General features: G+C 42.9%; 1 protein-coding gene across 3 annotated transcripts in view; it reads left to right on the top strand.

The window, feature by feature from the left end:
- The window catches only part of AMBRA1 (autophagy and beclin 1 regulator 1), a 137,888-nt gene that overhangs the window by 87,019 nt on the left and 24,492 nt on the right, over window positions 1-26,377 (top strand). For all 3 annotated transcript variants that reach the window (XM_032993410.2, XM_032993412.2, XM_032993411.2), the window contains 3 exons: window positions 4,085-4,273; window positions 4,729-4,883; window positions 19,584-19,723. In XM_032993410.2, coding sequence (XP_032849301.2) covers window positions 4,085-4,273; window positions 4,729-4,883; window positions 19,584-19,723 — 484 coding nt within the window. The remainder of the gene's footprint in view (window positions 1-4,084; window positions 4,274-4,728; window positions 4,884-19,583; window positions 19,724-26,377) is intronic.

Consider the following 26,377-nt stretch of genomic DNA (forward strand, 5'->3'; position numbering starts at 1 on the left):
TCATGCTGGCCATCGTTGTGGACTGCTCACCAAAAATCTGTGCTGTACTGAAGGGCAGCTGCGGGGAACAGCGTAGTTAAAAAATGAGTGAACATGTGCTATATGATAAACAGTCTCCTGGTGACTGATGATCCAAGCCCAACACCATTTTAAAAAGACATGTAGTAAATGCTAGGTGAGGAAGCGAGTTAGAAAACTGGAAAGGAAAAAGAAATATCCATGGAAGATATGTACAAGACATGGCAATGTCCCTGAATCTGTAAATAGTACAGAGGAAATACAAGCATTTCTTACCTTAGAAAAATAAAGTTGTGGGATTCTTTTCTTATGAACGTCTAAGGTTGCATTAGATTAAAAAAATCCTCAAAATCAAAAAGCTGAGAAGAGGCATGGATTCTATAGACTGTGATTTTTCAGTAGTTATAGGAACGAGGAAGAGGTGTGTGCCCATTACCTGGGCCCAGGGAAATCAGTTTCTGTACCCTCTAAAACTTCTTGCACCTCTTTGAAAAGCACCAGGAGTTCATCAGTACAGAAAGGTCCCTGGGCTAAATGACATCCATGCCTTTGGTCTGATGAAGCAAGTAATACCATCTCACTATTTCTAATATGGATCATCAAAAGACATCGTAGAGAAACTGTGGCTACCTCATGGAAACTGCATCCTGAGCCCAGAGATGCAGGATGAAAACTTAGATATCTAGCAGAATAGGAATGAGAGAGAACAGTTTTTAGACCCCAAAGAAAGAGACTGGGCTATATTTTCTAATACAGTTTTTTTACAGGGATGGAGAGGAGGGCATGTTTCATAGCTGTATCTCTGACATATGCTTTCCCTGTATAATGTATAGTTTTGCTCTGTTGCTGGCCTTCTGGCTTGGCTCTCTTTTAAGTAGTTAACTCAGGTTTAGGCTGGGAGAGTCCCTATATTCACCAGTCCAATAAGCTCCCATTTTTCTCCCCTCCCCCCCTTTTTTTCCATTTTTCATATCACTGATGATTAGAGTACAGCTACAAAGGAATTGGTGAGAAAGGACCCCACTAGCCAGTGAGTCTAGCTCCCCACTGTCCTAGGCATATCCTGTGATTCCTCTTATTCTGTCTTAGTATTGGTTAAATTCTTTGTTACTTTCACTTCTATTGCAAGACTGTTCTAGAATCTTGCTGTTCTGGTAGAAATCATCTAATTTCCAAACTTAAAGGCTGCGTTTACCCACATACTCACCTGTCAACGTTATTTGTGATGAGAAGTGGCACTTTTCTGGCACTTTCTGGTATTTTTTGTAAATACAATCCCATTTCCTCAGGATTTTTTTTTTAAAAAAAAACAACCAACCAACCAACCAAACAAACAAAAAAAAACCAAACCCATAAAATACATGTTTCTTTGTCCCCAGTCATCTTACTAGCTCTTTGCTGGACTTGTTACTATCTACAGTTTAATCTTTCTTTAACATTTCTGACCAAAACTCTTCCCAGTATCTTGCATGGGGTCTCAGCACAAGATTGTATACTACCACCGATGTTTCTGTTGTAAGTGTGCTCCCTAGTGCAATTTAGGGTGGCCATCTCTTTCACTGTTACGCCACGTGGATGGCTTAGTCTTTGCTGTGACCACCAAAGTTGGCTCTCTCTTGTTTCCAACTGGGAAGCTCCTAGGTAAAGCAGAAATTTATAAATGTTAATGCACTTTAGTATTCTTTCATTTCACTTCTGTTACGTTTCTGTGTACTTCAGTTTACTGTGTGGTCTGAGCATGCTCTGTTAATGAAATTAGCCAACTTTATCACCAGAATTCATCAACCAGCTCCACTGTGTGCAGAGCCCATTGATAGAGCTAATAAATAGGACTGGTTTTGAAATAAGTCACTGAAGAACTCTGCAGGAATCCTCCCAATTTGACAGGGATTACAGTAGTGCAACCTGTTGTCATGTATCTTTTAGCTAGTTCACAGCATATACTGCAGTTCTTGTGTTGATGCCCATCTTCTCTTGTGATAACATAATGAGTACTTGAGTAAAGCCTAGATGTAAAAAAAAAAAAGATAAAAGGGCAAATTTTAATTCTACCTTTTAAAAAATTAGGTAGTCTTTTTTCTGTTGTCTTTCTGTTCAACTAGCTACAGACTGAGCACTCGGGAATTTTGTCATCTTTTGGACTGTCTGTTCTTTGAAGGGCCACATGTATTTTAGATCCTGTTATTTCAGCACTGACAGTGACTACCTTTATTTACTTTTTTCTCTTCAGCACCTTTCTGTTTATACTAGGCTGAAAATTACTGTTTTTAGCAGCTTTAAGACTGAAATGATTGAATAAATTTAGAGTACAGGTGTAGGTGGTTTAATACAGAATGTAATTACATAGTCCACTTTTTATCCTCCTCATCTTTTTCATCAGAGTTCCTTAAATGGAACAGTAGAAGTTGATACTCAACCACGTAGGAAAGCAGTTTCCAAGAAGAATGTCTTTGAGACCAGAAGAACTAAAGATGAGGTTCCGCGAGTGTTTTAAGTCAGCAATACTGGAAGAAGGTGCAGTCCAGTCTTGTTTCCCTGTCATGACTTCCTTTCCTGCTGCTGCAAGTGTCTGTGTGGCTGGGAAACTGTTCTGGCTAAAAAGTGACCTAGACAACAGGCAGTAATTTCTCAGCCATATCGGTTCCCTGATGTAGCTTTCTTTCCACAGAACTGTTGGAAACAAAGGGCAGGGATTGTTTCTTCTGGCAGCAGCACCAGTTTGTTAAAGCATTGAGTTACAGCCTTAATTTGATTTGGAAGTTCAAACTTTCAGAAGTATGCACAAAGCATTTTTGGCACCGTTCTTTTGTTAAACTAATAAGGAATCTAGCCCGAAAAAGTGCCTTCATAAACTCATCTGCAATTTTAGCTGAACAAATCAAAGCAAATTCTGAGCTGGGAATGGTCTGACAGTTTAGAAGAGAATTTCTGAACTGTGAAAGTTGGCACAGTGCTCCACATGCTATAGCTTCAAGCAAGCGAGGTGGGGTGTTCAGTCTTCTAGCATGCAGAGTGGGCTTTATTTCTATTTTTTTTTATATATTTCTGTCCCCTTAAGTTTGAAAATACTAGAATATACAATTTCCCCATCCCCAAAAAAGTGTATGCAGTTTCAGCTCCAAACCTCCTGGAATAATTGCAGTGGTTTTAGTGAAAGACTGGAGCACATTTAGGTTAGGCTGAGGGAGCAAACATGACTCCAGCCTTGTTTTACTGAGCCATCATTGAACTGTTGGTGATGACAATGCTGAAAGGCCTTGGAATCTCCTTGTGCTAGGAATGGCACAAGTGATTCAGCAAGATTCAGTATCCCAAAGAGCTTGTAGTCTGCATATGCAAGGCATGGAGGGGAAAAGATTTGTATGAGGTCACCCCGCAACTTTTGCCAGCAGTGACTAAATTAAAATTCACGTGTTGTGAATTGCTGCTCGTTACCCTGCCTGCTGAACAGTTACTTCACTGGTTGCACGAGTGTCTCAGATACTGGAGTAACTAAATGGAGGACTGGCTGGAGAAGCCTCTGCCCTTTCTCACTTGCTTTATCCAAGATTGGTGTAAAAATCAGCTGTCAGAAATGAATGTCTGTATCTGCAGGGAGGAATTTTTCTCTCATCTCCTGTTTATTGGAGATAAGGGGAGCTGGATCTAGGGGCTCCACAAGAAAAGGGGAAATGAATTAAGGTGTACTGTTTGCAATGATACCACTGCTGGAGTTTGTCAGAGAGTCAGGATTTGAGACTTGTTTAAATTGTGCTGTCCTTTGCTAAGGATGGTGTTATGCTCAACAAAGGAGAGGTTTGATAAAGTACAATTGCCACTATTTCTTGGCTGAAGGCTTCAGGAGGTGAGTAGACTTCATTTCCTGGGCTCATTGCAGTATCTTATTTCCGTTTTGGAGCAAATACTACATTAATCAGGGTATTAACATTTCATAAACTTTTTGAGGAAGCGAAGTGTCTTGAGTGTCTTTTGCATGTACTGTCCAGTCTCCAACGTTAGGATTAAATCCTTATTCTCTGTTGAACCCGAGTGCTTTAATCACTGTTCCTTCCTTTCTTCTTTGCAGCCTCTGTGAACGTGCTTGTCCAAAACTGCAAGATTTACAATGATGCTAGCTGTGATATCTCTGCCGATGGGCAGCTGCTGGCAGCCTTCATTCCCAGCAGTCAGAGAGGCTTCCCTGATGAAGGAATACTGGCTGTGTATTCTCTGGCACCGCACAACTTGGGCGAGATGCTTTACACAAAGCGATTTGGTAAGCATGCAGCAAGAAGGCAGGGTGGGTGGGGGTGTGAGAAGTTACCTCGGGACTCAGCCTTCAGTGAGAAATGCAGTAGTCTGAACTTCAGTGATTGTAGTAACAGGAAATATTTTATTTGCCTTCCAACCAACCACAAATACAGTACTGCTTGAGAGAAGTTTGTGGTATGCTCTGGGCATGTAAGGTGCTGTTACAGGGGAGCTGCTAAGAGAGAGCTTTTTATTCCTTAAAGAACTTCATTGTCTTAGTGGAAAGACACTTGCAGCAAGGAAATGTCTTGCAAAATTTTTGCTTGGGCAGGTCTCCTTATTCTTCTGTGCTCCTTATAAGAATGAGCTTAATATGCCATGCGTTATGGAGAATGCTGGGAGGGAATGAAGAAGCTGTGAGGATGAAGCATGGGGAGGGATGTCAACCTGTGAGAGAAATAACCCCTCTTCACTTCATAGGCCCTAATGCCATTTCTGTGAGTCTGTCTCCAATGGGCAGATATGTAATGGTGGGACTGGCTTCCCGACGTATCCTGTTGCACCCCTCCACGGAACACATGGTTGCTCAAGTCTTCAGGCTGCAACAGCCCCACGGTGGAGAAACCTCTATGAGGGTGAGTGTATGTGTATTCCGTTTCTGTGTGTTCTCATCAGGGATTTTGTGTCACTTTGGCTCTAGCCTAGTAGTTAGTTGCTGGGGTATTGTAGCAAAGAGATAGCACGTTCCAGGCCTATTGAATAGTAAACATGAAGGAACTTATTACAGAGGTATGCAAACGTGGCAGGAGAATATAATATAACAGAATCATGAAACTTTACTCTGGTTTCATATATGATGACAAACAAATACATTCCATGTCATGGACTACATTCCTAAGCCTAGATATCGTTCAGAGTACCCAGTAGATCTTTTGTACTTCTTCAGGTAATATACGTCTTGCTTGTACTACTACAGTTGGCTTTGCTGGGGGAGGTTTTCAGCTGAGGCCTCAGGATCATTTCCTGACATTCTTAAAAGTGGCTAACCTCCAGGAGAGCAGCCACCAGCAGTTTCAGGAAAGGTAGAAGCCAAGTTTCATGCCATACTTGCAGGCTGAAGGTGAGGCTTACCATACTTTTGCCAAACAGGCTTTTATTGGCTATTTATTAGTGAGCTTTCTATGTATACATAGACATATTTTGGCAATGGAATTATCCCTCTGTATTTCTGCTTTGGGGGAGAGCTGAACCATTTAGTACTCGAGGGAAAACCTTCATCTTTTTGCAAACTGGCAAATAGAGTTAAGAGAACATGTATGTCTTGCTTTGTTCATCAGCAGAGCATGACAGCTGTTCAGTGATAGTTTAGGACGGGAAAAGCCATGTCCAGTTGATAATGCACAAAGAGAGTTGAAGCAGAATTAGGTGATTTGTAAAGCTGAAATTTGGGCTGGATTCAAGTTTTAAGCCATGTATTCAGGGCACTTGTTGCAGGAGATGAAAAATAGCTATTCAAACCTTTTCACTTTGGGGGATAACTTGATCACAGTTGAATTTATTCCATGAGCAGCCTTTTTTCCTCCCTCTCTTTTTACCTTCTTAAGAGTTGTTCTTTTTTAAAAGGCCCCTCTGACTATTACTACTTTTGGCAGAGCTTTACCAGTGTACAAGGGTTGCAGTGAGCCATTTGTCTAGTGGCCCTGCACTGGGGAGTGACTTGTCTCTGAGAAATTGCTTGATTCACCTTCAGACTCTGTAGTTGCTCTCCAGACTGCTCATGATTCAGAGAGGGTCATCTCAGCTGCGTCATTACATGAGCTGCTTTATCAGCTGATATAAAACTCTTGTTTATCGTCGTCATCTGCTCCATGTTATAAGGGAAGATCAATGATGAGGATATTCTTTGGTGCACCAGTCAGCACTTTTTCAGCCCTGGTTCTGAGCTACCATTCTTGTATGAGCCTCTTAAGGTAAGAGACAGAAATTAAAATGTATTTATGAAAAAAAGCACAATTTGGTTAGTAGGTAAGGTTGGTGAAGGCTGTGTGGATATAAGATCACTAGTTACATGGATTCAGTATCCTGTTAGATTCTTTTAAAAGCATCGTTTGCCCTGGTACTGTTTCTTTTCTCAGATGTTTTAAGAACCTAGTGAAATACATAGCTTTTACTGCCAGATACGGGAGTATCCCTTCCCACAGTCTTTTTACCATATCATAATAAATTAAGATAGAGAAGTCCCATTAGCTAAAATCATGTCTCTTCCTCTCATCCATCCTTTACATTTGCTCTAAACTCCAGTTGCTATGGCTTCTAGCCCTTCCTTTTGGAGATGTTTTTTTTTGTAGACAGCTAAGTCAGTAAGCTTCTGTTTAAATCTTCCATTTATATTTCTTCATCTCCATTTCAAACATACCTTCTTTCTCTATGGTGTGTTATACTCTTCAAATGCTTGTACCCTTGCTCTTAGTCACCATTTAGTGAAGTAATGCTTTGTATTACCTTAATCTTTTCTTATAATTCAATCTTCCAGCTTTCATTTTTTTTCTCTTCTAAATTATCTCCAAAATACCCCTTTTTTTTTTTTTTTTTTTTTCTCCCTCTCATTCTGGGATATGTTTAAATGTGCATAATGTGATAAGCACAGTCCTACCAGAAGCTCACAGAGGGCATTTTTTCCTGCTTTTTTTGGACTATAGGGCATTACTTATGCAGCCAAAAACTGTAAGGGTGGGTTGTTTTTATTTTTGGTGCTGTGGTGCATTGAAAATTCTTTACCATTTTCCTACTCTTGCTTTTCAGACTTGCTCCACATCACTGCACTCCTGTCTTTCTCATCTGCTGTAGTTCTGGATTATTTTTCTCCAGATGGATTGCATGTATTCTAAAGGTTGCTTTTTTTCATCTTTCTTGAACATGTATTTTTAGCTTCCGAAAACCTTTCCCCCACGTTTTTAAATCTATACAGTCTAGCAGGATTTGCTAACGAATTTGCTGTTTTCCCCTTTCCCACATCATGTTTAAAGATGTTAAAAATGTCTCATTTCTGACTGCTTTGGACTCTCAGCTTTCTGCACATGTGGCAGGGTCACAATTAGACCAGTTTGAATTAATCCGGTTAAAGAGCCTTCCTGTGGGAGGATGTTGAGTATCGTTTCAACATTCTTGTGTGTTGTTGATCATCTTTGTGCAGTCTGTGGGACCAAGCTTAGAAAACATAAATCTGTTAATCTTGTAAATATTATTCCTTCATCTAGTTGTAAAAATTAGTAGATCAACTACAGGTATCTCCTAACTTGTGTTTTGCAATGAGACTGCTCCATAAGTTTGTAATACTTTTCAAGACATGCAAAATGGAAATAGAGCTTTAAGTAGGAAACTTCATAATATTTTTAGCACACTGTCTTTACAGGGGCTGACATATTCCTATTCACTTGAGTAAAAACCTTTTTGCAGCTTGGCCAGCATGCAGTAGAAGAAGGTCTAGGAAACCTGGTGAAACTGTATTCTTCAATCTCTAGTTTAATGTGCACATTAGAGAGAATCAGAAAGCATCTTTGTTGCTTCTGTGCCAACAGCTTGTGTTACAAAGCAATTGTTACTCAACTTCTTAATTAAAAATAAGTCTTAGCCATGTTCTGAAGCAATGTTTTATGGATATTTTAATTTTACATTACTTGCAAAACTCTCAAGAGAGAAAATCAAGAGAAATGCTACATCAGATACAAGAAAATTCTTGTAAATTGTTTCACAATTGTTCCTTTCTTCCCTGACGCCTTTTGATTTGCAGTCAATGAACTGGGAGAGTAGGGCTTGGCAATGTGGCCTGTAAGTCACTGCAAAAGCATGGCAACCTGCTGAGGAGGGAAATACAGTGATTATTTCTGCTTCCAGTTAACCCCTCCTCCACATCCAGTCAGTGGAATGCAGGTTTTTATGCCTCAGAGTTTCCTCCATCTTGCCCTTGAAATAGAGGTTTTGAAGATGCAATTAATTAGTTTTGTTACCTGAAACTCTAATACACTTAATTGCATCTAGAAATCCAGTGGCTTCTGGTGTCATTTTCAGAGTTAGAGAGAAATGTTCTCTCGAAGAACTACAGCATTTTTGGATTGTACTAAGCATCTTGGTTATACAAGTGTGCATTGTCTATATACACCTTGCTCCTAATACTTCGGAGAGATTGGGTAGAGTTCTACAGGTCAGGGCTGACATGATTTGACAGTTATGAATTGTTTCCAGAAATTGAGTTAAAGTAGTGAATTGTCATAAAATATGGTAGTTGTGAGCTGGAGGGTCATGCTTTTTCTATTCACTCCCGTCAGATTGATCTGCTTAGCATTTCAGATGGAAAGCTGGCTTTGCTGAAGAACAGGTTTGTTTTTCAGACTGTGGCTTAAAAAGCTCTCTAATATTTTTTTGTTGTTTGTGTTTGTGGTTTGTTATGGGGTTTTTTTGCAAATCTAGTTAACATCTCTGAAATTTATCTGTAGCTGGAAAGTACGGGGAAGGAATTGCTTTTAGCAGATCTCTAGTTTGGGGTGGTACAGGAAGTGGTGATATCTGGAAATATTTGAGTTTCAGAGATGGGAAGTTTGGAGAAAGGACTCTGAATATGGAGTAAGAATAGGTTTTGCAGCCTATTTTGAAAGCATAGGTGGAGCTTGTCTCAAATAAAGATGAGTTTTCAAGCTGCTTGGGTCTAGGGTGATTACTGAATTCCATATGATTCCAAGAATATATAGAGGTTAAAGAACTTAGAAGAATGTGAAATTAGAAATTGAGTTGGAGCTGAAGTTCCTTAGAAACATAGAAGAGTAAGGATCATATTGCCCTGGATCTGTTAGCAGTGGATATTAGTGAGAAAGGCAGCCAGAAGGTAGTTTTATTTCTGGCATTCACAAATTCTGATGCCCTTGCAATGTTTAATGTTTTCCATTTTACCCAGAGGAAGCAAACTCTGAAATATCAGAAAAACATAATTACTGTAGTCCAAACTAAAATAAAGCTTGGAAATGAGCTTTTAAGCTAAGGATACAAAATGTGAGGTAGGTGATAGAAAAATTTGATTGATGTGAAGCTCAAGAGCAAATCATGCAATTTGTGGTGGCAAGGTAACTGAACCAAGCCCCACCTCTAATACTGTGTTGTGCTTTGAATCTGGAAGGAAGTTCAGGCTGTGGAGATCCAGAATTAGCTCTTGACAAGACTTGATAGTTGGGAAACAACCCAATGAAGTGGTCAGTCGGGCTAGCCTGGATGGAACAGAATACGTGTATGCTTCCGTTGTAAAAAGATGGAGAATTCAAAATCCTGCAGGAAGAGGGGCCTGAAGGAGAAAGGCGCATAGAGTTTTAGCACAGAGTGAAGCTTTTTGTTAGTGTATTGACTTTTAATGAGGACAATGCACAGAATATGTGAGAAGACGCACAATTTTGAGTGCTGTTGTCTTCTGACCTTCATGCAAGTGTCAGTAGAACGTATCCAGTGTAGCTGGCAAAGGTTGCTGCCAGACCTGGCTGTCCTGCTGGATGAGCTGTGAATGCTCCTGCAGCCCTCAGCAAAGGGGCTGTAAGCCTGAGAGCAAATGGATGTGCACGTTTGCTTCACTAAGGCACCAGTTGTATTTTTGTCAGAACCCTTGATAACGCGAAAAGAAAATTAAGGAGTCTGTGGAGATGGCTTACTGCAACACATTACCTCCAGTGGAAAAGTTCATATGAACTAAGATATTTCTGAAAACAAGAGTAGTTTGCAAGAAAGAGTACCAACCTCTTGGTGTGTTACTGAAAAGGCATGCTTATTGGTGTGGTCCCTTGCGTCTCCTTTTAAGAGAGATTTTGAGATCTTAATGTCAGCAGGGGGAGCTTCTGACAACTCTGAGTAGAACTGCAAATAATACCTCCAATTATTGCCCAAAGAAATTTTTCACTGTTGGCAAAAGTTGAAACAGGTAGATGTTTCTTAGACAACTGAAAGTCCAAGCAGAGTGACAGACTGCATGTACTTGTTGATACTAGGAAGAGGGTATGGGGACATAACCCTTTTTCAACTGATATGGGAAATCTGCCCTTATAATGCAACCTGGAGCATTATAGTCTGGTTGAGGCAAAATAGTTTTATATGCTCTGTATATGGGCAGATTCTGGCAGGTATCTTTAGAAAAATGGAGCATATCCAAACCCCATGTTGATGAGCATTGCCTGTGTAGGGTGCTGTAAGAAAGAGCTGTATTCAACATCACTGGAGAATGCAACCTTGGTGTTGCAGATGGCATGAAGATTTGCATAGATGTGCATATTTGAGCATAGATGCAGGAATGGTATGTTGTAAGAGTTAGTTAAATGGCTGTCTTCACCCATCTGCATGAAGGCTGCTGAGGCAGAACTTACAAGAAACTGTAAAAACTTAAAACCCGTCAGGATCCCTTCATAAAATACTGGGTTAATATCTTATGCGATGGTTAAGCATGAGAGCGGTGTCAGGTGTGAAGAAAAAGCAAATTGCATCTCTTCAGGATGTTTTTACTTTATGGGATGGGAAGCTGAGAGCCAACACCTTTTGTTTAATACAGGGTCTAGTATTAGGAGAGCTGAGCTCTTGCAGTTCAGGCAAGGCTTTGAGCCCGTTTGCTCCACAGTAGCTACTGTTAGCTTTGGTGCGGTTTGGTATGTAGCTTTAACTAGGTAGAAGAAATTATGGCAAAGATGGTTCCACATCTGAGATGATTTATGTGCAGTCATCTTGCCCAAGTCAGGTAGGGGTAAAGAAGCCGAGGTGAATTATTACCAGATTTGCACTCAACTGGCCACGGGCTGAGAAGAGGTCTGCAATTTCATTAAGACTTTTTTTTCAGTGCTTCTTCCTACCATCCTTCTTGAATTAAATTTAAGCCAACTCTTTCCTCCCGTATTTATTCCTTCCAGACGTGTAGGCAGCTGGATGACAGCCTCTTTTCACCTAGATGAGGATGCATGTAGCTCTGTCATCAACATATTGTTGACATTTGATCTTGTATGCTGTTCTGTTGAAGCTCAGCAGACGGAGAGCGGGGTGGAATGGCAGCTGTGCGTGAATCCTTTGCTCTTGTCATTAGATCTTTAACATATTGTAGTTTTTGCTGTTACAGTCTCAGCATGACATTTATTGGGGAGTTCACAGGTACTGCTTTTGGTTTGCAGTTTTGAGTTAAGGGCAAAAATCAAGCTTGTCATTCTTTTTGACATAAAAGTGACCGTATTTTTATTAGATTGTTCCAGCATTGAGAGCTGTTAGTGATTTTTGCAAGAGATAGCAATAGCTGGGGGCACAGTCCTACTTGCACAGTTCAGTTCACTTGTGCATCTGCACTGAATGTATACGTATCTATCTTCTGTCACGCTAACACTCCCTTTGGCATTCCTGTTTCTCTCCTTTCATCTGTTCCAACCACACACATGCACAGTTGAAAGGACAGTTGTTTTGTTCAGTAATTTCTTGCTTACTCAGCCCTAGGTTTCAGATCAGGGCTTGGACCAGTCCCCTAAAGGGCTTTTTGGAGGTATTACCCTGGTTTTGCAGCCTTTGGGAGATGGGTAGTAAATTAATGAGCCACTTCACTCCGAGTGTGTTATTTTCCTGAGTGAGAGCTGTGTTACCCGAGATGATCTGTTTCTTCATAAGACCTAGTTCTTGTTAATGTTTTGAAATTTCCCACTAGTTATTTTAAAGCTCTTTCTCATGTAGCAGTTGCATGGCAGGCTTGTGCAAAAGGTGCCAGCTGATAATGCCAAGAGCTAGTCTAAAGGAAGAAAGGGTTAGGTGTGCTGTAATGAGACTACTTCTGATTTGAAAGATCAGCAATAAATTATGTGATCAAGTATGGTCAGGAAGAACCAGTTATGTTTTACCCTTGCAGAAAGTTTCTCAGGCTGTTCAACGGAAACTTCTGGTGCTGACCTGTTCTAGGAATTGGATCGAGTATCCTCAGTTAAGTTTTTCGTTGCTGCTGAAAATTAAGCATTAGTTCTCATTTAGTTCACTGTGGCTCAGAAAGCAAAGCTAGGATTTTCTGTACTGACAACAGGTTCAGAAAAAGGCAGAAAGAGGTTTGTTGTATTGGTAAAGACTGAAGAAGAATTTCATATATGATTATATTGCATCTGGGGAAGATAAATGGAGTTGAAAGAAATTTTATTTATGCTGAGCATTGGATGATAAGATCCATTTGAGGATAAGACTGACAAATCCAAAAAGATAAGTGCATTATTTTTTGCTTCCATTTTAACAGAGAAGATCTAATGGAAAGACGTGTATGTTGTTGGCAGGAATCAGCTGTGGGGGAGGGGTGGAGAGCAGCACAGACCAATGTCCCAAATAAGGGGAGACTGGGAACAAAAAAGCACATTTTTTTTTTCCCTGTCTGATCGTGGGAAATACATGTCTGTCTTCACATCTGTGTATAGATACAGAAAGGAGACTCCTTCCAAACAAAGGGGAGACTTGCCTTGTTTCAAAATACTGATAGACATTGTCTTAAAATGTGTTGAGCCATTGGTCAGTTATCCCAAGGAGTGTTTGTTTTGCTTTGCATTCAAGGTCCTCTGTTTTAGATAAGCTAGACTTGAATTCTGCTGCATAGGGCTCTGAGGTTTGTGGCAGTGCAAGGCATAAGCCTGAATTTCAGCAGCTTCTGTGAAATTCATTAATAGAAGGCAGAGTAAAGAATGTAATCTAGGCAAAAAAGGGATAGTGTTATTTATTAAAGAGATCAGGTTAGGATGTCTGTTTCTTATTATGCTTCCGGACCTTAAAAAGCCAGAGACTTGTTTAAACTTATTGGCAGCATTATAGAAGGCAATGATGCAGTGGCTTCCTGGCAGCTAAGCAAAGGACATACAGCACTAAGTAGAGTGGTAGATGCTTTATGGCAACTTATCTTATACCCTGGTGTCAGAGGTGAACTAGTTAACATGTTGACTTTAAAAAAAAAACAACCAACCAAACAAAAAACATCAGCAACAACAACAAAAAAACAGGTAAGATCTTTCAGTGGCAACACACTATTGGGATGAGTAAGGCAAAAAGAGATAATGGATTGATAGAGGTGCAGTTCACAGTAGGGTGCTTCAGTCAAAAAAGAGGAAGTGAAACTTCAGGTTCTTGTTGTTCAAGGTCAGATTGTAGAGCAGATGATGAAGGGCAGGTAGGGAAATACAGAACGTGTGCAGCCCTAGTTGTACTGCTGTTGGTTTTGCTCTGCTTGCGGCTTCATCCTGTTGCTGCACTTCATCTGCTGCTCTGGCAAATACAAGAGCAGTTTCTAGTTTTCTGCATTTGCTTTCCTGTTCTTTTGAGTAGTTTCAAACTGTACATAAGCTTTGCTTGGAGGTGTGCTCTCAGTGAACTTAACAGTGTGTTGTGGATTGGATGTGCTTTTAGGGCTGCAACTGTACTACATACTTCATGTAGCTTAGTTTGCTGTAGTGTGGTACAAAAGGAGGTACTGGTGTGTTGGCCAGAGGCTCCGGTATAGCTGCAGTTATGTTGGCAAAGCTGTGCAGCCTCTACAGTTGCTTTGGTGGTATAACCAGCATCCATATGAAGAGCACTTTGTTCACCAGTATAAACTTTACATCTGTGCATGGATAAGGTACAGATGTTGGCTGCCAGTCCAGCTACACCCATCCAGCAGGAATCAGCACTCCTTTCTGAAGCTCTTTTCTCTGCAACCCAGGTCAGAGTAGCTGTGAAACTGGATTTTACCAGTTTATTTTATTCCAGGAAGAAGTTCCTATTGGGTTTAGCACATTCTATGTTTTTCTTTCTGTATGTTTTCACAGTCAGTCAGCTTCTGATTTCAGCATCGATTCGGTTGAAAATTAATAATTACGTTTTAGGCTGGTGTCTGATAAACCCACCTGATCTGCTCCAGCCTTTCCTCTCCCTTTACCTGTCAGGATGGAGCTTCATGGATGACAAGATTTCCCCATGTAAACAAGAGAACATCTGCCCCCCTTCCCCACACAGTCTTTATCAAGGCTGATCTAACAGCCCAACTTACTGCTGGGGCTAAGCAAAGGTAATGGCTTGAAATTTATTGGCATCTTGAAAGGCGATGCATCTAGTGGAGAGCAGAAATGTCTCTATTGAATTTAAAAAAGATAAAAGCAAGAGTTCCTGCTGAGTTTCCCTACCAGCTTGTGCCAGCTCTCTCTTCTCCTCCAGCTTCAAAACATGTTTTTTCTTTCTTGAGTGCCAGAGAGGAGGAGAAAGGTCCCAAAGCCAAGCAAGCAGCGTTCAGCCCTCCCCTGCTTTTCATCGCTCTCCTTCGAGGTGGGCAGACCTTGAGCACGGAGGCGGCTGTGCGGATGTCGCGCAGGCTCCGCCGGGCACAGGTGCAGCACCGTTGCCAGCTGGCAGCAGCAGCAGCACGGGTTTGGGGCAGCCTGCTGCTACTTGGATGACTGACAGGATCCTGGCGATCGCCCTGTCCAGTTTTTTAATGCTGGCACACCCCAGAAATGGAGGGGAAAGGTGGAATTTGAAGAGCGTTATTAAATAGCAGCAGTTTCCCTGGATTAGAGCAGGAGGGGAAGAGGGAAGAGCTAGGTCAATAACTAGGACTTTGCAGAGCAAAGGCTTTTAGCAAAAAGTTTTCTTACCCCTCCAGGGCAGGTACAAATTAACTGTCTAGCTCTGTGCTTATGTGTTGTGCCCTGGGTCCCCTTCTTCACACGTAAGTACAGCAGCTTGATGGCAAGGAAGAGATCATCGGGAAAGATTCCTTGAGGCTGTTGATTTGTCATGCAGCCTTTCCTGGCTCTCTGCCATAAGTAAATACCTGAGTTTAATCCCGAAGTGGTGGCTGTGACAAGTGCTGCAGTACTGATGTGCCAGCCCTGACAAGACAGAGGGGGAGCAGCAGCAGTGGACTCAAGGTGGCCTTTGCACTCCACATGCAGCTTGTTTGCCAAATACTTTGAGGGCCTATTTTTTTCTTTTCCTCACGCCTTACAGCCCTGCTTTCTCTGAGCCATCTTCTCCCCTGCTGAATTCAATGTTGAAGTGGTGTCTGTGGAGCGATGAAATGAGCTTTAGGGAGTTCAGTAGATGATGTATGTGCCCACTCTTGTTCAGGGAGGATGCAAAAGGCACACCAAAGAGATCAGTAGTTGCTTCTAGTGTGGTCTTTGAAAATAGAGAAGTGCAGACATAAATTACTCAACCAAATCTTTCCCCACGCTTCATGGTTACAGGGGTGTAGAATGGAAGCAACCAGCTGTTTCTTTAGTGAGTATTGCTTTCCCTTTGTTTGAGACTTGCCTTTTGTGTGGAAGCTTAGCTACCTAGACAGTTTGGGTATTTTTAGAGGAAGACTTTTTATCTTGCTGACATGCCCTGAACTCAGAGGAGAGATGGAGTCTCTGAAATGACAGAAGACTTCTGGAATCTCCTGTGAAGTGTGGGAGATGACCAGAGATAGGGTTTTCTACAAACATAAGCACAGGTCAAGCAAGTGTTTGATGTGATCCAGGCTGGGTCGTGTGGCCGTGAAGGGAAGGAGTAGGACCTTTCTTGCCTAATGAAATTACATTTATCTATGTATGTTGTTGCCAATAAGAGAACAGCTTGCTGTACTTACGTTGCCTGTTTTGGCTTAAGCTTCCATAGGGATATTCTGAAGCTCCAACTCCTCATACTTCACAGTGTTTATAGTTAGAGAAACATCCCATTCAAATCTCTGTTTCAGAACAGCATCTGGAAACAAATGCAACTGCCAACTTCATAAAATGCTGAATTGTCACATATGATATTGTGGCTATAGATTATTGAATTAGTAGTGTAGTGGTGCTAAGAGCAAGTTTGACATTGGTTATGGTGAAGAACCTGGAAGCTTGCTGGGACTGCTGGCAGGGATTATGGGCTGATAAAGTGCGATGCAGTATGATGTCTGTCCTAAATTAGAATGTCATCCTATTAAAAATAAACTCTCTGGAGGCTGGGGTAGAGTGTGGTGGGCATCTTAAAGATTAGTGGACTTTTACAACAGTGGTTCTAAGCTGGTTCCTGAACGCTTGGCCATCAGCATGGATGTTACACATGTCCTGCAACTAGTCTGCAAATCAGCCTTAATGAAAGGGAACTGGTGAATTACCAACACTGTGAATTTGCATTGCTAGTTTTAAGAGTGTCTGAAGGTTGGCATCAGTCTCTTGACCTGGAAGCTGGAGAATCATGTTAGTGTAGGATTCCTATAAAAACTTGAATATTATTCCCAGAAGTTTAGAACTACAAAGCATGGACAATCCCACTGGCAAAGAGGTGTGGTCATTTAGAGGTATGTTTTCGGGCTGGCTGCTTTGGTTGAGATAGCTCAGTAACTTTCTATAAGATTTAGTAATGGATACAAAAAGACCAAAAAAAAAAAAAGACTTTTCAAAAATAAAATTAGCTCTGATCTATGGAAAGTAATGCTTCCTGGCAGGCTTCTGACCTTCTTTGAAGAGAGGGACCTGCCGATATTGAAGGAACTTTTAATTTTTTTTTTTCCACTCTGTGGATAGAGTAGGGGGTCTTGCTAATGGATGCAATTGCAACAGCCAGTCTGTATGACTGCATCAGATTGATTAGCTACGTCCCGGTTACTGCTGCGAGTGGTGATTATGCCAGTACAGCTGCTTTCTCTTTTTATGTACTAATTACCACACGCACGGATGTCATCACCCTTAACACTGTATGGAGTTGTCCCATTAGCGTGGGAGTGGGAAGCAGCAGGGGAGGGGAGCTCTTCAGCGTGACAAGCTGTTTAGAAGTGAATGGAGTGGCGTGATGAAGCAACTATTCTTAACGCAGAAATTTTAAGCCATCTTGTCTTTTGAGACTCTGCCCTCCGCCAACGTTGTTGCAGGTTGTCAGAACCAGACCCGTGTCCTTGGCAGCCCTTTCCACGGGGTGCTGTTGACTGCGAAGCACCTGGATGCTCAGCTGTAGCTGGCAAGTGTCCCCGCGCGGCGTGGCTGGCTGCGGAGCCGGGGGGGGGGGGGGGGACACACACACACTGCCCTGCCAGGGGAGCGGAGCTCACAGCTAACCCAGGAAGGCAGCTTCCCCAGCTGGGATACCTTGCAAAGCCATTCTCAGGAGAAACCATTTGTTTCTGACTTGCCGAAGAAAGATACGATGATAAACCTTCGTAGTTCTTGAGAGATTTGGAATGCTTGTTTTATAAATAATAAATAAGCTCTGGCAGACCCCTCCCTTTCCTGTCCTTCCTCCTTCTCCTCAAAATCCAGTCTTCCCATCTCAGAGTGCACCATAATCTCCATGGTAACAGGTGTTACCATCGTACAACTGATTTCTCTTTTTTCCCCTCTTCTTTCCCTCTCCCTGCCCCTCCACCCTCAGCAAGCAAAGCGGGGAGGGAAAGGGACAGACATGACAGAGATGGGTAAGAGCTAGATAAACCCTTAAGGGCCTGTTCCTGCCATCCAAACACTGAGCTGCTCCGAATACACTAACTGGTGAGTGATATCCAGGGCAAAGAGTGACCAGCTTCTGTCATACAGAGAAATCCTTAAGGATGTTTTTGCCTCAAACGTGGCCTCCTCATAGGAGAGGTTAAATGTGTTACTGATGATGGGAAATAATGTAGCTGTATTGTTTTGCTCTGACTTACAGCGCGTTATGATGACCAAGATGAAGGTTCTGAGTACTAGCTATTGGAGGGCATAGAGTTAAGTGGTCTCTGCTCGGACTTCTCCAGATAAATTGTCAGACAGACAAGATTGTGAGGTGGGCAGTAGAGCTACAGAGAAAACCAGCCCCAGTTTGTTATGCTAGCTGATGAATCCCACCCTAATGAATTCTAATTATTACTTCAGGCCACCCCAGCCGTGCAGTAGTGGTCGATCTGCATTCCCATCTACCAATATCCTGTGTGTTCCAGCACATCCTCGTTCCCTTCTGTGCTTCCTAATCCAGCACTATCCCCTTTTCTGGGGAGTCTGGAAGAAAGGCTTTGTGATGGATGGATGGTTGCCCACTAGAAAAACTAACGAAAACCTATCTTTCACCTGGGACTTATCCCACTGGAATCTGGATTTGAAGTCTGTGTTACCTGCATTGATTACAGGTTTAAATCCTAGGTAAATTTTTGCAGAAATTCTGCTAATGATTTGGACTTGTAAATGCAGTCTTTGGTCCTAACTTTCTCAAGCCATGATGGAACATGCTCTGATGACCCAGCACACTGAAGCAGCTTATCCCTGTCTATTCCTGGTAGCCAAACCAACTCACTCCTCTGCTTTCTACTTCCCGTGCATTTGTTTTTATGATCTACATGTGTCATATTTTCTGGCTAAATGGAGTATTGTCAGTATACCCAGTTCTGATTGCTGGATTGCTGGATGGCAGGGTGCAGCAAAGCGTTGTGCTGTACAAAAGACATGAGCTTCTTGGAGTAGAAGGAGAGTATCTGTGTAGGTATAATCTGTTCTACTTCGTCATTCTTGCTTTTCAAGCTCATACGCTTCAGAAACTAGGCTAGTTCAGATTAGAAAGCAGAGTTTGGTATTAGTCCTTCGTGTGCACAGGATTTTCATTCACTTGCATTAATGCAGTATTTGGGAAGCACTGGCTTGCGGCCGGGTTAACTACCTGCAGTCTTAGCAGCGATTCAGCTTCTTACCTTACTGCAGGAAAAATGGATGGTGTTGGAAGAGGACCTGAGCTGAGAGATTTGTTACTTGCATACTTGTGTTATTCTCATAATCTCTGGATTTTGATTTTCATTTGTGCACTGTTGGTGTGGGGCTTGGTCAAACTGAAACGTTTTCAGGAGGCTGTTTAAATGTTTAAAAACTGAAAGAATTGTATATTATTTTTGCATAAAGTTTGTTTTGTCTAATAGAAATTACAAACTTTTGATGTTGAAGGCCCATGTACTTGCCAGTTACTTCTACCCTAGTGAGTTAAGATGAGAGTTGAAGGCCAGAAGAGCCCCAGTTGTCCTGCTTTCTAATGACTGTAGCACTTTTCCCTATCACATTATTTAATTAGTTTGATTAGGACTGTGCAGCCCACTGAGTAACATGCAGACTCTCCTGGGGGGAGAATTTCTTCTGATCCACAGCTGTGTGCCAGTCAGTCTATTAGAAACTTAGGGGTACATGTATGTGCGTTTCTAGCAGTTTCTTACTCTCACTGGTGGATTAGTGGTTTCTTGTACAATCCTGTAAAGTGACATGTCTCCTTGTCCAGCTGCGCTGCTGCAGGGAGACTGAACATTTGTTTGAGCCTCCTTGGCTCTCCTGACTTCTATTGTCCTGTCAAGTAACCTGTTGTTGTTGTTTCAGAGAGTTTTCAACGTTCTGTACCCAATGCCTGCCGACCAGAGAAGACATGTCAGCATAAACTCTGCTCGCTGGCTGCCTGAGCCGGGCCTGGGATTGGCATATGGCACCAACAAAGGGGACCTGGTGATCTGCCGACCAGAGTAAGTGCTTCCTTTACTTGGAGATATAACTGCTTTGGCCATTCTGTTCTTAGAGCAGTGGGGATAAGATGGCTTTTTGCTGCCTCGGGCATTTTGCTTGAGGGACCCAAAAAACCCAACTCCCGATACTCCTTTTGGACTGCCACAGTGTTTACCCAAGTCTCTTTCAATCAGTGTTTGTTTTGCTGATTATAAACTTCTGAGGCTGTTTGAAGTGCATCTCATTAGCTCATTTTATTTGCCATGTCTTTTGAGGCTTTCTGGATCCTTTGTTTCACATACATCTAGTACACTCTCTTTCAGTCTCTGCATTTATGGACTTCTAACATTCCAGTGAGAGCAGCAAATTAGAAAGCTGCTGACCCAGAGTTATCAAATACTTGTTACAGTATTCAAGCATGAGATTCTATGAACTGCAAAGATTTTTGTCATGATTATGTACAAGCCAGTGAAATGGTTTTGGTTGAAACTTGACGTTAGTTCTCTTTCATTTATATAGTGCCATGAAGGGTGTAACTGTCCCTTTGTAAACTTGCAATTAAACACAAACTAATTTAATGTAGTTTGACACAGCTCATGACTGAGTGTCTGAACAGTGAAACATGTATTGCTTTCAGTGTTCCTGGGGAGTCTCTGCACCATGCTTTGCTGAGACCCTTTTCTCCATTGTGTTGTACAAGAGCTTCTTTCGGAACAGTGTTTCTTTTATGCTGCAGGTACATTTCAAAGATTTCTCTGCTTCAGTTATTTGCTGGTACTAAACTACCTTGGCATTCTTTTGGGTTATGTTTCACATGCTGAAGTTCCTTGTAACTTAAAAGCTGGCAGCTAGAAACTTGCAGTACTGCTGGTGATCTTACCACATGCATGTGGACTCCATCTGTTGTGCGTGAGATTGGGCATGTGGTGCTTGAGTAGAATCATATGGTCAGTGTAGAACCACTGTCTTAAATCGGAAAAAATACATACAATGGTAGTAGTGACTAATTCAGTACAGCCTTCTGGTGAAATCTGTGGTTGGAATTCGGATTGGACCAATTTCAGTAGTACAGAATGCCAGCGCTGTTCAAACAGCCCTCTTGTTCTCTTGAACATAATCTTTCATCAAGGCCTTATTTATACATGAAGTTCTACAAGATACTATTATGGAATAAGCTATAATCACTCTATTCCAGGATAAGTGGCTTTCTTCAGGAATAGTTGCTGTACTTTTCTAAGCAGAAGAATTATTCAGGAATAATGGCTCTCTTCTCAAATTCGAGAGTTATTCTAAGATATTGTCAGTATAGAGAAGTGATAAGATCTAGTCTACTGATTATGGCTCACAAGATGAACTTGGACGAGAACCCAGGGAAATGAAGCCTCCCTGAGGGTGGATGCTGTCAGTGATGCAGAGTGGAGCTTTCGCTGGCTGTCCTGGCTTGCCACACCTCACATTAGGTATCCATTCTGGTGCTTGAATTAGTCCCAGACTAGGTGGCATGTTTCTTCTGGTCACCTCACCAATTAAAAACACAACAGGAATACTCTGGTATGTTATGGAAGCACTGTCCATTGTTCTGCAGCATCTGTGTGAAACCACATTGCTAGTGCACTCTTTTTTCTCCTTCTATCTCATCAACAATCATGCACAATTCAAAAAAAAACAAAACAAAACAAAAAAAAACCACAAAACCAACCAAAACCTTTTGTATGCAAACATGAAACAAGGTGGCTGTAGAGATGGGAGGTTTATTGGTGGTTTGGCAGAAGTTTTTCAACAGGTTTCCTGCTAGTGGATTGGAGTGACTGATGCTTCTGGTGATTATTGCAGACCACACATGGACTGGTGGGTTCTTTTTGGAGCAGGGCATATGATATGTTCTATTCTCAACTGCATCATTTGATAGACCAACAACAGCCAGAGTGACTTACAAACCTCTGCATGAAGGTGTAGATATTCACAGAGCTAAATAATTCACATTGAGATTCTAACATCAGAACATCAGAGAATGAGTGAGACTGTCAGAGCAGAAGTGGCTTGCAGCTGTTATATCTGCCCCAGATCTACTTGGAAGATCCTCAGAGAAAGGAAAAATCTTGACATGTAGATGCCATCTCAGTAGCACTTGGCTTAATAGACTTGGTTCGAGGTTGTCACATTGACTGACTTTAACTTGAGAAGTGAGGGCGAAAGATGAAAAATAAAGGTGTAGTTTCCATACGCAGTAGTAAAGAGGAAGATAAATACTAAATAAAGGTTTCGTCAATTGATAGAGTTCTGTATGGGGGATAGCCTAGCAAACAGCAGGGATCAAGAAAACACTGTACTGCTGAAAACACCCCCACTGTTCTAATTTGGCAAAGAAAACTGGTCAGTCGCAAGCAACCAAGATGGTTATAATTCCCTGGGTCTTTATTCCCATGTACAATCGAGACATTTAAAACCACATACCACAAGGATCACATAAACAGGTTGAAATGGCAGCTCTGCCTCAAATACAGGATTTGAAAAGTATTTGCTTAAGGAAAATGAGGTGAGTAAACTGGAAGTACAAGCTGATGAAAAAAAAAGGCATAACTTGAAGCTCCATGGGCTCATATTGAGAGACTATGCAAGTAGTCCTTCCAGAGTTCTAAAGAAACAGTAATTAAAATCAAACATTTTGGGCTAAATTTCTACGTTGGGGTAGCACTGATGGCAGTTTTTCTTGCATATGGAAATGGGGAAGTTCAGGTTATGCTGGCAATCCATAATGTGAACTTGGTACACAGATTTATGGGGTGTATTTTGAAGGAAAATAAAATTAAAACCATGGAAAGTAGGATTGAATGCACTGTGATTTGATTAAGGTGAAGTATAACAGGTTGGATACCTGTCTTTGAGAATTTTATGTATTTGTTTTTAATTAAAGGATCAAGTAAGGACTTGGTGCAGGTCTAATACCTCCGTGTTTTAGTAAGGCAGTTCCCATGCTGCAACTGCAATAAATCTAATTAACTTGTAAAGAATTGGGATTAGAACAAGATCTGGTAAAGAGCAGGTGAAGGCCTGGCTAAAGGAGAGAGTACAACATGATTGAGAGCTGGACTTTGTCACAAAAGAATTCACTGATGGACTTCCTTAAGAACCTGTTCAGGGGCTGGGTATTAATACTATTTACACTAGTGCCTTGTAAGCGTGTACTGAATAAATATGCAGAGGATGTAACATTAGTCTTGTCATTTCAGAGAAAGATCAGAGTATTGCACAAGAATTGGATTGCCTTGAAAGTGACTGAAGATATAGAATTGAGAATTTAATAGTACAAAGTGCACTTAGTGACTAATAACACTGAGCTCAGTAGTTAAAATGACAGAAGAGGAGAAAGACCTGAGGTTTTAGTTGATCGTAGGTGATTAAGCCATCAATACATGAGGCTGTAAACACAATAAATTTAGTTTTGGGATGAGACACAATATGCTTAACAGCAGAGATAGCAAAATGTTAGCATCACTGTAGAAGAAACTGGATACATGGATTCACAGAATGGTTCGGGTTGGAAGGGACCTTAAAGATCATCTAGTCCCACCCCCCTGCCCCGGGCAGGGCCCCTTCCCCCAGCCCAGGGGGCTCCCAGCCCCGTCCAACCTGGCCTTGAACCCTTCCAGGGAGGGGGCAGCCACAGCTGCTCTGGGCACCCTGGGCCAGCGCCTCACCCCCCCCACAGGGAAGAATTTCTACCTTAGATCTCATCTAAATCCCCCCTCTTTCAGTTTAAACCTGTTACCCCTCATCCCATCCCTATAATCCCCGATCCAGAGTCCCTCCCCACCTCTCCTGCCCCCCCTTTAAGCCCTGGGAGGCCGCTCGAAGGGCTCCCCGGAGCCTTCTCTTCTCCAGGCTGAACCCCCCCAACTCTCTCAGCCCGGCCTCCCAGGGGAGCTGCTCCAGCCCCCCCAGCATCTCCGTGGCCTCCTCTGGCCCCACTCGAGCAGCTCCGTGTCCTTCTGCTGTTGGGGGCCCCCGAGCTGGCCCCAGCACTGCAGGGGGTTCTCCCCAGAGCGGAGCAGAGGGGGAGAATCCCCTCCCTGGCCCTGCTGCCCCCCCTGCTCTGGCTGCAGCCCAGGGCACGGGTGGATTTCTAGACTGCAAGCGCACATTGCTGGCTTACAGTCAGTTTTCCATCCACTAATCTCCCTAAGCCCTTTCCCACAGGTCTGCTCTCAACTCACTCATTGCCCAGCCTGTACCTGTGTTTCAGATTGCGCCAACCCACGGGCAGGACCTTGCACTTGGCCATATTGAACTTCATGAGGTTTTATACAAGCCCATGTTTCAAGCCTGTCCAGGTCCCTCTGGATGGCATCCCTGCCCTCCAGTGTGTTGGTCATACCACACAGCTCGGTGTCATCGGCAAACTTGCTGAGGGTGCACTCGTCGCACTCAATGCCACTGTCCATGTCTCCAACAAAGATGTTAAACAGCGCCAATCCCAACACCGACCCCTGAGGAATGCCACTTCTCTCCACTGGGACATCAAGACATTGACTGCAATTCTTTGAGTGCAACCATTGAGTGAATTCCTTTTCTACCCAGTAGTCCATCTGTCAAATCCATATGTCTCCAGTGTCAAATGCTTTGCACTAGTCCGGGTGGATGACGTCAGTTGCTCTTCCCTTTCCCACCAATTCTGTAACTCTACCGTAGAAGGCCACCATATACATGAAGCACGATTCATATTTGGTGAAGCCATGCTGGCTGTCACCTCCTTATTTTCCATGTATAGCATATTTTCCAGGACGATCCACTCCATGATCTTACTGGACACAGAGATGAGACAAAGTGGCCTATAGTTCCCTGGGTCTTCTTTATTTCCCTTTTTAAAAATGGGAAGTATGTTTCCACTTTACAGTCAGAGGGAACTTTGCCAGGCTGCCACAACTTCTTTAATACAATGGATAGTGGCTTAGCCACTTCATCTGCCATTTCCCTCAGGACCTGTGGGTGCATCTCATCAGATATCATGAATCTGTTCACCTTCAAGTTCCTTAGATGGTCTTGACCCTGATCTTCTCCTACAATGGATGGTGGTTCTTTCTCCCAGTCCCTGCCTTTACCTTCTGTGTCTTGGGCAGTGTGGCTGGAGCCCTGCCAGTGAAGACTGAGACAAAAAAGCCACTCAGTGTTTCAGTCTTCTCCGTATCACGGGCAACCAAGTCTCCCTTTCCTTTCCAGAGAGGGACCATGTTTTCCCTAGTCTTTCTTTTATCACCAGCGTACCTTTTGAAGCTTTTCTTGTTGTCCTTGACATCCGTGGCCAGATTTAATTCTGGCAGGGCTTTGGCTTTCCTAACCTGATCCCTGTTTACCCGAACAGTTTCTCTATATTCCTCCCAGGCTCTCTATCCTTGCTTCTGCTCTCTATAGGCTTCCTTTTTATGTTTGAGCTGTCCAGGAGCTCCTTGTTCGTCCATGCAGCCTCCTGGCATTTTTACCTGACTTCCTCTTTGTCGGGATGCATCACTCCTGAGCTTGGAGGAGGTGATCCTTGAATATCAACCAGCTTTCCTGGATCCCTCTTGCCTCCAGGGCTTTATTCCATGTTACTTTGCCAAGCAGATCCCTGAAGAGGCCAAAGTCTGCTCTCCTGAAGTCTGGGATAGTGATCTTACTATGTGCCCTCCTCACTGCCCTCAGAGTCTTGAACTCCACCATTTCATGGTCGCTGCAGCCGAGGCTGCCCTTGAGCTTCACACCCCCCACAAGACCCTCCTTTTTGGTGAGAACAAGGTCCAACATAGCACCTCTCCTCATTGATTCCTCCCTCACTTGGAGAAGAGAGTTATCATCAACACATTCCAGAAACTTTTTACATTGCTTATGCCCTGCTGTGTTGTCCCTCCAATAGATATCGGGGTGGTTGAAGCTCTCCATGAGGACCAGGGCTTACGGACATGGGCTGCTCCTATCTGCCTACAGACAGCCTCATCTGCTCAGTCTACATGGTTGGGTGGCCTGTAGCAGACCCCGCTATAACGTCTCCTGTCCCTGCCCTCCCTTTAATCCTGACCAATAAGCTCCTGGTTGGCTCCTCACCCATCCCCAGGCAGAGCTCCCGGCACCCCAGCTGGTCACTGACATAGAGGGCAATCCCCCTCCTCCCCGTCTCCCCTGCCTCTCCTTCCCAAAGAGCCTGTAGCTTTCATGCCAACACTCCAGGCACAGGAGCCATCCCACCATGTCTCCAGGATGTTGATCAGATCGTAGCCCTGCAGGCATGCGCACATCTCTACCTCCTCGTGTTTATTCCCTGTGCTATGCTCGTTTGCTTAGAGTCATTTAAGCTGTACCCGGATGAAGCAGACTTACTGGCTGGTATTCCTTTGTGCTGCTCTCCAGCTGCTCTTCGGCAGCCCTGTGACCACTCTCCAGGCTCTGGGTATCTATTGCTGGCACTGGCATCCAACTGGTAGGAGTGGGATGGATTGAGGGTTCCCCTCCCCCGGCAATTTTATTTTAAAGCCCTCTTCACCAGCTTGGCAAGCCTATGGCCGAAGATGCTCTTCCCCTTCTCTGCCAGATGGACCCCATCAGCTCCCCGTAGACCAGGTTTCTCTGAGTCCCCTGGTCTAAGTAGCCCAATCCGTGGCTGTGGCACCGGTCCCATAACCAGTTGTTGAATTGCTACATTC

This window comes from Tyto alba, unplaced genomic scaffold (genome assembly GCF_018691265.1).
Source record: "Tyto alba isolate M040663 unplaced genomic scaffold, T.alba_DEE_v4.0 Super-Scaffold_18, whole genome shotgun sequence".
In the NCBI taxonomy this organism is placed as follows: domain Eukaryota; kingdom Metazoa; phylum Chordata; class Aves; order Strigiformes; family Tytonidae; genus Tyto; species Tyto alba.